Here is an 11,557-nt window from a genome sequence, read left to right as displayed (position 1 = left end):
CTAATAGATCATTGTGAGTTATCCGCCAACAAAACAGCTAACATATGAGGAACAAGATCTAGTTTGGAAATTCAGATATTACCTTACTAACCAGGAGAAGGTAAGCTTAAGTATTTGGAAGGGTTATTAGTGCAAGAAACACTTGATCTAGCACTGATTTTAGTGTTGTTCAGTTGCAGATACAGAGTTTCAGTGCCTCAGTAGCTAATTAACGTGATTTTAACTTTTTTTACGGAAACTTGATGTTAAAAATTAAAATCTCTGTAAATCATAGAATCTAGCTATTATTGCAGTAGTTTTTTATAAAGCCAGAATGACAGCTAAAAGTACTAGTGGTGATGAAGAAAAATAAATAGAAATTACTTGTCCATCCTGTTTTAGTCAAGAGTTAATATTACGTATTACCAGAATATATAGCAGCATACCAAAAAAATGAATTGCATTATGTAAGTAGCAATCCAGTGGTGGCTACCACCATTGATGATGGTGGTAGAGCAGTAACCTTTGACTTCACTTTTTACTTAGAGATAGCTACAGATTTTTAAAGATGCATTAAAAAATTCTGTGCTGTATTGTCACATGTCAGTTAGTCTTCTCAGATCTATGCTTATGTCAATATAGTTCAAATCTAGTTTTGCCTTAATGTGAAACATTAATTTCTTAAGTAGATTTGTTTGATCTTTCTTTCCAGGCCTTGACAAAATTCTTAAAATGTGTTAACTGGGACCTACCGCAAGAGGCAAAGCAAGCACTGGAGCTACTGGGCAAGTGGAAACCAATGGATGTGGAGGACTCCTTAGAACTTCTGTCATCTCACTTCACAAATCCAACAGTACGACGATATGCTGTTGCTAGACTTCAGCAGGCTGATGATGAGGTATTCATTGTTCTGTCATCTCAGAACTTGGAACACAGTGTTTTTAGCAAGTGCTTCTTACCTTCAAAGGCATTTAAATAAATAATAGCAATGGACATGTTGTTGCTTGGCTTTTTTTGGAAGGAAGTCATATTGGTATATGGTATTCACCATATTGGTAATTGTATTACTGTGAACAGTCGGTGTTTGTTTTTGTTTGTTTGGTTTTTTTTGTTTTTTTGTCTGTTTAAAACGAGTGTTCTCCCCCCAAACTCATCATGTATTTTGAATGTTAACATTCATAGAAGTACGCCAAACTAAAATATTTCCAGCTGCCTTGTACGTTAAAGCAGTACATCATCATATACTTCATGAAGAAAATGAGTAGGTGAACATCTACAGAAATAAGCTGATTCCAATTTTATACTGATTAGAATGTGATGAGCTGTGAACTGCATGTGTAGTCAACTTAATAGATGCTAATCAGTTTAGATTGTGATTATTTATTTTCAACAGTTAGAAAAAAAAAAGCCAACAAAACTGTGAATAGACTACTGTAGATCTTGAATTCTTGGCAATTAGTTGGAATTCAAATAGGGACTGCAGTCCTCTCCAATCTTAGAAAGCACTCTTCAGTGGCCAAGGTCCTACTGCCTTACCTTTGAAGGGCCCATTTCACAAAACTTTTGAATCCTGCTCAGAAATTTTAATAGTAGAGGAAACGAATTATAAAGAACTAGTGATTAAAATTCTTTCAGTAATACATCAGATGTGCTTATTGCTAAGGATAAAATTAAAAACAAAACAAAAAAACTGTACAGAAGAGATGGGGAAAGATTGTTTCTTGGTACTGTGGTCCAATTTTTTGTATCATTCCTAGAAGCTGTAAACTGAAATTATTTTGTGAACACGAGAAGCAAATAGTGCAGCTTAACTAAAGTATACTTTAAAAGCATATTTTCTCTGAAAGAATTAATTGATTAACACTTTGAGTAACAAAGAAGTAATGATGTAATAACTCTTTTGGGAGTCTAACTCCATCCTAGACCATTTCTTTCATTGTAAATTATTTGCTGGTGAGGTGCTATTCCATTTCTTTATATTCTGACCAAGTTTTTCTATTATTACAAATTCTGAAATCTAGGCAGCTTTGACATATCCTATGAATTAATTTTCTTTTATTTTTTTCATTCCCTCCATGAGGATTTACTGATGTACCTGCTGCAGCTCGTCCAGGCATTGAAATACGAAAACTTTGATGACATAAAAAATGGACTGGAACCTAGCAAGAGGGATAGTCAAGGTTCAATGTCAGAAAGCATGACAACATCTGGAACTAATGGTACAGAAATAGACAGGTAAAAAGCTGTTAAGACTCAAACTAATTTGGTTAACAGAAGTCTCCTGAAGTTCCTGTGAGTATGTATAACAGATTTCCAAGTCTTAAGCTTCAGTGTCTTAATTACTTGTGCCACTAGTGTGTACTTTCCATATTCCAAGTATTCTCCTTTTCACTGATTCTACTGCTGATCCGCAGTGTAGATATACTGCGATGCATGCTGCAGTGACACTTAGACATTAATAGAGGTCTTTGATTACTTCCTTTTACTTACGTAAATTTACTGTATAATAATTTGACCTAACAAACACTGGATTTGTCTACTGTATGTGATTGCATTCCATATTTGAGTGTTTGCAGGTGTTCTGTTTTAGAAACTTAGTCAAAAACATTTTTAAAAAGCATGAATGTAAAGAAATCTGCTAAATTCCCCTGTATGTCTGCATATTTTCTGTGGAAGCTGAAACAAAACCATAAAATGGATGTGACTAAATGTCCTGCACAGCCATAAGTTCTGTAACTTACTGGGCACAGATTTTTGATGTTTTCAGGAGCAGTAGTGATTAAAGCTGCCACTCTGTTCTGGAACAGTGTTGAGATTATTTATTTACTAGTTCTGTAAAAATACTTCCTTTACAATTTTCTGAGTTTATTGTTCTATATTGCATTGTTATTTCCTTGCATGCTTCTTGTCCCCTATGAAAGAAGTTCGAATCATGGCAATTACATGCTCTCCTTTTTTACAGTTCCCAGATCATGACTCCTATTCCATCTGTCTCCTCACCACCTCTAACTTCAAAAACGAAGGAACCTGCAGACAATGAGAACCTTGATGTAAGACAAGTGATTTACACTGCAGTTGTGATGATTGAGGCTTTTTAGTGTGTTCTTTTGTGTGTGTGTTTTGGGATTTTTCTGTTGTAGTGTGCAGAATATTTAAATGCTGTAACAATATAAATGCAAATTTAAAAACAAAATCAAACAAAGCAGTAGCTTATGTGAATTTCTAGTTACATTATTCAAAGGGGGGGACTGAGCATTGAATTGGTCAGGATAGCAGATGACTATTAAATACAAGACAACTGCAAAGACAATACATGCTGATTAGATACTGACAATCGTGTGATTGTGTTTGAGCTGTATTAAAGCTCCTTTTAAAATGGAAAACAGTTATCGAAATATTTTTAATATCTGCAGTGTGTTCTTCCTTTAGCCAAATTGGCATTTTTTTCTTGTTTATTAACCTAAGGACACTGTGAATTTATATCCACCAAGGACTTTGCTCTTCTGTTTAAAGTAGAAACTGATCAATAAAAGTCGGACTACAGGGAGGGAAAAATACAAAGTAAAGACAATTTGGAGAAGTTTAATTTTTATCTGATATATAGATGATTGGTGTCTGAACAAAAAGTCCATTCCTTTTTACAAATTTGTCTTTTTGGGTATTAGAACTGAGTAGCAAATAATCCTCAAATGAAGCATACGAACAAGGATATGCAGATTTCTTCTTATTATGCCTTGGATAAGTAGCTAAATGCTCTGTGGACTCTACAGATTCATTCATTAGAATGGAGATGTAGAACATCATAATAAGTGTTAGTTTTTCTGGATGCAAACTAGGTAGTGAATACATTATAGGCTTGAATGTCACACTTGGAAAATTGCATAGTAGGCAAGTGTGAAGTATTGTACGTAGAAAATTAATGCTGAAGATCTATAGTTGGTAAATGTGTTACTTTAGTAGGAATTTTTTACTTACAGCTTACTGCTGGGATTGTCCAAGTAAAAATTAAAGATAATAACTTAACTGTAGGGTGAGTTGGGTTCAACCTCTAGAAGGGAATGTATCTTTTAAATGTCTGTGCATTGTTTGCTGTTTTTCCTTAACTCCTTAACTAAATTTTACTGACGTGTTCAGATTTCTTGTTAAGTAATTTTGCTTTTCTTAAATCCCTCACAGCAAGACCTTTGCACTTTCTTGATATCACGAGCATGCAAAAATTCTACGTTGGCAAACTACTTATACTGGTACGTAGTAAACTATTTTTCAATGTATAATTTAAACCAAAGCTCTAATGCCCAGAAGATGCACAGGAAAACATGTTTTCAGCTTGAGAGCCCCCCACTTCTGTCAGGATGTAGTAGTCTATTTAAAACAATATACATTTGAACAGAGTACTCAGTGAATGAGCGACATGTACATGAATGTGGTTGACTATGTACATAGTGTACACCTAAAATAATGGAAAAGTTTGACAACTCTTGAAAATTAAACCTCCATCGTCGTTCACTTGCTCTGAAGCTCTCCTATCACTGTACTTAAACTGTGCCTACAGTTAATCCTACCCAAGTGTTGTTTTAACATAGATTTGGGAAATTGTATAATTTGTTTTTTTTGTTTTACCAAATGAAGATGATAATAACATATTTATTGCACCCGGTTTTCCTATTAAGTTTTAGTGTTCAGACTAAAGATCTTTGTCTTCGTGATCATACCACTGCAATCTAATTTTATCACTTTAGGAATGTAATGGTGTTAACCACTGTAAGAAACTGTTTTGGAAGTGGTTTACAATGAATTTCAGAGAAAATGCATAGAATGCTTTACACATCCCTTAATATTTGTATGTCTTTGTAAATAAGACTAGTCGAGTTTAACACATACAATTTTTAAATACTTCTAGTAGAGTTCTCATGTCAGTGTGAACAAGAAAATTAAACATTTCTTTAAGCAGATAGAACTTAAGGAAAATAAACTGAATCTGCAATGAAAATCTTCTATCTGTGCAACTTTTTGTACAGCTGAGAAATGTGGATGCCTGTAACTGCTTTTGAACTGGTGATATACATTTCTGACTCTGCTCCTTCTTTTCAGGAGGAAAGAAGAGAAGTTTGATTTGTAGAAAAAGGGAGTTGTTTTTGACTTGAGCTTTTGACAGGCAAATTCCTTTCTTTTCTTTTTTAGTTACAGCAGCAGTTTCCAGATCATCATCTAACATAGATGTCCAGGGTGTTTTGTAATTTATGTTATACCATATTAAAGGTGATCTGAAATCAGTGTAAAACTGAAGTGTGTAACAACGACAAAAACAACCCCATGTAGTGTGCGTAGCATTCTTGAACTCTAGCTGAAGAGGACTCTGAGAATAGTGTTGCTCATTCACAGAAAGCCCCCTAACCATATGAAAAGGTAAATATAGAGGAAAAGAAACATGACAAATACATGTAGTCGCTTCAAACACTGCAGTGTTTGAAAAGAGACTTTCATCTCTACTTTTTTTTTTTTTTCCAGATAAAACTTGAGATATTAAATAGAAAAAAAATCTTTTGTGCACAGCTATGCTTGCTTGTCAGTGCTATGAGTAGAAAGAAACACAGTCTTCCATATTAGTAATTACTACACTGAAGTAAAATACTGATAGTTACAATACAACCGTCTGAAATTATCCTATTTAATTTTGTTCCGACATAATAATTTCAGAAGTGAGAACTTGATTTGAAATGTAGAGTTTGCTATGTTGGTATCAATATACTTTCTGTTACTGTTGCTGGATTTTTTAATGTGTACTTGAGTTGGAAGTTTGCATGATGCCTGGGCTGTAGATGTTGGCAGCACTTTACAGTGATTGTCTGGAGTGTTATCATTTCTTAATTTTGCTGTTTAAGTGACAAGATGTTTGCTGTAGTGAAGCACCTCAAAAGTGTTGGTAGGCTGTCTTAATCCAGGTAGGCGTTTGTAATTATGAATTGGAGAGCACACCTGCAATCTCATTCAAGAATGAATTTGTTTTCAGATCCATACAGTACAGGGCTTTGGCTTCACTAAAATATGTTGTAGACTGATGCTTCTTTAACTTGAGTTCTCTTTATACTGCAGGTATGTAATTGTGGAATGCGAAGACCAAGACACTCAGCAGAGGGACCCAAAGACTCATGAAATGTACTTAAATGTTATGAGAAGATTCAGTCAAGCTTTGCTAAAGGTAATGCCTTTACATAGTGTTTTTTATTAGTCATTCTGTAAAAAGACATGTGTCTAGAAAGAAGACACTTTGTCATGTCAATTATTGAAATGTAGAAAACTTCCACTTTTGCTTGAACTTTCAGTGTTTGTGGTAAACTAAAAGGGCTACCTAAATATTTCTTGCTTCCGTTAGTAACATGCTGATTCTAAAATCTTCTGTCTTTTATGAGCAGTCACTATAGTCTTTCAAAATTTAAATTGAGTCAAGAAGCCTGTCCTTCAAAGTCAGAAAAATGGTTGTTCTGTTTGCCTTCAGCAGAGGGTTATGTAGGGCAAAAAACAAAACCAAAAGTTTTTATGAACTGCAGTCTCTATATATATATGCATATATATATGTATATAATTTTTTTTTAGCAGGTATGTGGTCTTTCCTGATTTCAATGTCTTATGCTTTGTATTCTCATTTTAAAAATGCTTTTTGAATCTGAGTCTTAGGCTTTAAAGAATGTTCTGTGTGCTTGCTCTTACTAACTTCAGTTGCATGAATATAAGTTTGTCATGCATGACTGCTCACAAGTAAAGTTATTGATACAACTTAAAATACACCTGTAGGTCAAATAATTAATTGCCAGTTGCAGTGATTTTGATTGTATTTTACAGAAAATATGTTCTGAATGGAAAGGAAATAGATCTTTATTCGCTTACTTCTTCAAGTCCAAAAGTGTAAGACCACAGGAATAATTTCTAGGTAAGATAATTATGGAACAAAAAACTAATTTTGTTTCTTTTAATTCGCTTAGGGTGATAAGTCTGTCAGGGTTATGCGTTCATTATTGGCAGCTCAGCAGACATTTGTGGATCGGCTGGTTCATGTAATGAAAGCAGTGCAGCGTGAAAGCGGGAATCGTAAGAAAAAGGTAAATAAAGAGATTAGAAAACTTATCTCTGGGTAAGAATTAACAGCATGAATGTTAGCTTTTCATGAAAAATTCTTAGCACTGAGATGTAACAGTTTTCCAACTGTCTGTTAACACAATTTCAGCTAATTTCAGGCAAACCCAGAGGATTATTAGATGGGTCAAAGTTATAAAGTGCTATGAAAAAGTGGGGGGAAAAAAGCCCCTTCAGAAAAGTCTCGGGGTACTATGGCAAAAGTAAAGAAAGTATTGGAATAATAAGAGTTGGTATGGGAGTCACAAGTCACAGAAGACATAAGAAGGGAGCAGATGTTGTGCTGGTTTTGTGATGATGTGAACTGTTGTGTGGTTGTTGTGAAATGTCAAATTACGCAATGACTGACTTTGCATGGCACCTCAGTAAGTCATCTTGTCTTACCCATTTCTCAAACGTACCCCCTTTAATAGCTTGTTCAGGGCTATGTCTGTATAGCTTTTTGATCTTATCAAGATTAGAGGGCTCTAAACAGTATTATCTGTTTTTCAGTCACCCTCACAGCGGGCAGCTGTTTCCTGACATTCAGATATATGCTCCCTATGCTTGTATATTTGTCTCTTCTCCCTCTTATTGTGGCAGGGGGCATCACTGAAGAGAGGAGCAGCCAAGATAGCTAGACTCATTTCATGTGTTTCTGTATGTGAATAATATCCATTCTGAGGCCTTCCCTCCTGGCTTAGCAGCCCTAATTCTCAAAGCTTTTTCTCTTAGAGGTGATCCACTCTGTTAATTTTTTTGTGGCCAGGCGCTATGACTCTCTCCAAGACTATCTTGTGATCTGGGTCCCAGAACTGGATGCAGCACTCCAAGTGTGGCCTCATCAATACTGAGAAAAGAGGAAGGATTATCTCCCTTGAGCTTTGGGTCAATGTGCCTAATACATCCCAGAATACCATTAACATTCTTAGCTTCAAAGTGTCTACCAGGCCCTCAGTTTTTTTTGTGTGCAAGGGAATTTATGCCAGTGTAACAAAATCAAGAAATTCAACTAACAAGATTTACTTTGTTCTGGGAGCAAAAATCAAAAAGCTATTCCTTTGTAAGATGAGTGTATAACTGAAAGGGAACTGATAGCCTTGAGTTAAAGGATTTCTGTCATAAGTACCTTCTTAGATACTTCACCCTTTTTAGTTAAAAATACTGTGTGTATTGACAGGTATGGGGAGGGAGCAGGATCTCCAATGTGATTTCTGTACATTTATTTTCTTTTTCTCTGGTGTATACCATTATTCTTTAACATGAGTTTTATTCTTTAACATGAGTTTTCAGTGTAAATGTCCACTATCTTCTTTATCTGCAGGGTATGTTTGTGCAGGAAAATGAAACGTTTATGCCTTGTATCACTTCTGTGAAATTTCTGGTTGTGCTATGTACATGTATACATACTATATAAGAAAGGTATAATCACTAAAAGAGTGAGGGTTTTTCACATAGGAATGTGTTGTCTGCTCATACTGTGCTTTGGTAGTGTTCTGTGAGATGTTCTTTTTTCAAACTAAACGACAGGGCTTTGATTTTCAAAACATAAGGAATTTTAAAAGTCAGTGATTTATTAGTAGCTAGTATTTGTTAAAAGACTTCAGTTGTTTATGTGTACCTAGTAAGTGTGCTTTGAGTAAAACAAACAAGCATTTGATTCTTTTTCTTCTAGAATGAGAGGCTTCAGGCATTGTTAGCAGATAACGAGAAGATGAATTTAGCAGATATGGAACTTATTCCTCTTCCTCTGGAACCTCAGGTGAAAATTAAAGGAATAATCCCTGAAAAAGCCACACTCTTCAAGGTAAATGTCATCTAATCAGCTGAAATAGAAGCTATGACCAGCACACTTAGAAATATCAGTTGTAATGTTGAAATGGTCTGATCTAGTCAAGGCAAGGTATAACTGTAACACTTTCTTAGAGTGGTTGAATAATGTTTTTTGTTTGTTTGTTTGTTTTTCTGGAAGTATTCTCAGGCACCAAGTTCAAGCAGCTTCTTTAAAACTGATAATGTTTATTAAGTAACACTGTTCTCCTTTAGAAATGGGTAAAATTTTATGTACAAAACTTCAATAGTGGTTAAATCAGCAAGTGGTTCGCTGGCCAGATTGCGGTACCTCCCTGTAAATTTAACTTCAAACCATATACTTGACCAGAATATGTTTTACTAGACAGGCTTCTAACCAGCAGTTTGAGTGCTAATTTTAAAGATGAGAGAAAAGATGCAAAGCTGTTCTTGCAGCCAGTGTTGCCAGCCTATGTTGTAGGCTGTAGATTTATTTGTACCAGTAAATTTCAAGGATTGTGGAATGCATTACTTTCTGTCAACTTAAAGAAACATCCTTCCATAATTATTTGCTAACTTTGATTCCCCATCAGCCTGTTGTTTTTTTTTAATGTACCTATTCCTTTGAAGAGTCCTCATCTTCCACTACATGCTCTAGTAACTTGTTGTCAAATTAGAGATAGCTTTGATTGTCCTGATTCTGAATGGTTACCGATTTCCATTTAATCAGTAATCTTGTGCTTTGAGGAAAAAAATCAGACTCATAGATGAATGACTAATTTTGGTGCTTTTGGACATCACATGGCAGATTTATGGAACTTTGCCTTAAGATTAAAAAAAAAGTTTCACATGTGGAAAATATAATATAACTGCTTAAATATTAAACAGTGTCCTGGATTTTTATTGTTTCTTCTTTGAGGAAAGTGACTTATTCAATTGCAGTAGGTGAAATTATTCATGTAGGAAATTGATCCCTTTCAATCCATTTTATTTGAAGAAACAGCAAACAATTAAATTGATTTTCACTAACGACAATGTAAAATGGCATTTTTGCTTTTACTAAATAGATTAAGGAAGCAGTTAATTTTTAAAGATGACTTGCCTGTAGCATTTCTTTGATGTTTATCCTATAATTGTCTCTTTTTGATCCGGTCAGTTAAAATTTGTTTTGTTGTGACCTTTTTGTTCAGTGCTTTCATGCTGATTGGAATTAAATGCATGCAAACAATTTGAATCCTTCTGTCCTTTCATCTTCAGTGGCATGGGTTGGGGGGTGGCATTTAGGGAAGGAGTGTATCTTTTATATTTTGTTCATTTTTCTTGTTTAGCAATGAAGATCTGGAGGGGATTTAATTTATTTATTTATTTCAAACATACTGAGATGAGAGTTCTGGTAACTGAGACTGACGTGGTCTAATTGATTCCTAAACAGTAGTTAACTACTTTAAGAAGATTTTGAATTTGCTTATTTTATGCCAGGTTTGTGGAACATTGAGTAACTTCTGGTCCTTGCTGCCATACTACTAATAACCAAGGAGAATTTTATGTAAATCAGTTTTGTACCTTATGCCTTATTCTTGCCTATTTCACTTACTTATAGTGGTGTAAACAAGGATTTACATTTTAGAAATGTGCTGTACTAAGATGTTAATGTGAATGCTGCTTTGAGCCAGCTCAGTAGATTTTTCTGTTCCAGAGTGCCTTAATGCCTGCTCAGTTATTCTTCAAGACAGAAGATGGCGGCAAATATCCTGTAATTTTTAAGCATGGAGATGATCTACGTCAAGATCAACTTATTCTTCAGATTATTTCACTTATGGATAAGGTGAGGGTTACCATCCTGTGTTGCATTTCTGAGTTCTAGATTGTTCTCAACAGCAAGACTAGTAAAAACTGTTAGTGCAGCTAATATGGATATTGATGTAGGTAATGTTTCAGGGTTTTTATGACCTCAGATTCCTTTTTTTTTTTTTTTTTTAATATATATAGATCTTTTTAGATTCTATTAGTATTAAAAATTTTAAATTCTCTGACCAGCCTTTATTCATTACTGATTTCAGTGAAGAACTTCAGAAATCAATGATTTTTGAAAATCATTGAAAATAAATATTATTTTTGAAACATAGCTGATTTTTGTTGTTCTTACTTTAATATTTCTTTCTACTCCATCCCAGCTGCTAAGGAAAGAAAACCTGGATTTGAAGCTGACGCCATATAAAGTGCTGGCAACTAGTACAAAACATGGTATGAGTTTTCTTTGTTTTCTTAAAATACAGTATTGTGAAGAGTTTTTCTTTCCCTCCCACATTGACTGTTGGTGACATAGATATCTTACTTAGTGTACAGCATTCTGTAAAAAAGAGCTCAAGTGTGTCAGATAATGTTTATAAATTACTGAAGTAACTAAATTAAGTGATGACAGTATTCCATAATTTGTGATATGTGAAACGTTAGACTATTTCCAGATACCATTTTCATGCTAGCTTACTGCATGATCTTGGACAAATCAAGTGAATACTCCCACTGATCTTTGCAAGAACAGGAGGGGTGAAAAAAAACAACAAAATAAATCAGACTTGGCTGTGCTTTCAGATCCATTGTGGATAAGCACTGATGGTGTTATTAAGTTCTCTTCAAAGTTTGAAACAGGCTTTTTCCATCCTGACTTGGAGTTAGG

The 11,557-nt window shown here is 34.6% G+C and overlaps 1 protein-coding gene across 2 annotated transcripts in view; it reads left to right on the top strand.

The window, feature by feature from the left end:
• PIK3C3 (phosphatidylinositol 3-kinase catalytic subunit type 3) overlaps positions 1-11,557 on the top strand; it is a 52,661-nt gene that overhangs the window by 15,526 nt on the left and 25,578 nt on the right. For both annotated transcript variants that reach the window (XM_015848239.2, XM_015848240.2), the window contains 10 exons: positions 8-100; positions 692-877; positions 2,060-2,214; positions 2,942-3,029; positions 4,156-4,223; positions 6,073-6,178; positions 6,960-7,076; positions 8,765-8,896; positions 10,577-10,705; positions 11,055-11,124. In XM_015848239.2, coding sequence (XP_015703725.1) covers positions 8-100; positions 692-877; positions 2,060-2,214; positions 2,942-3,029; positions 4,156-4,223; positions 6,073-6,178; positions 6,960-7,076; positions 8,765-8,896; positions 10,577-10,705; positions 11,055-11,124 — 1,144 coding nt within the window. The remainder of the gene's footprint in view (positions 1-7; positions 101-691; positions 878-2,059; positions 2,215-2,941; positions 3,030-4,155; positions 4,224-6,072; positions 6,179-6,959; positions 7,077-8,764; positions 8,897-10,576; positions 10,706-11,054; positions 11,125-11,557) is intronic.

The sequence above is a fragment of the Coturnix japonica genome, chromosome Z, assembly GCF_001577835.2.
Source record: "Coturnix japonica isolate 7356 chromosome Z, Coturnix japonica 2.1, whole genome shotgun sequence".
Classification (NCBI taxonomy): Eukaryota; Metazoa; Chordata; class Aves; order Galliformes; family Phasianidae; genus Coturnix; species Coturnix japonica.
The sequence above is the reverse complement of the archived record's forward strand: the minus strand, read 5'-3'. Positions and strand labels throughout refer to the sequence as shown.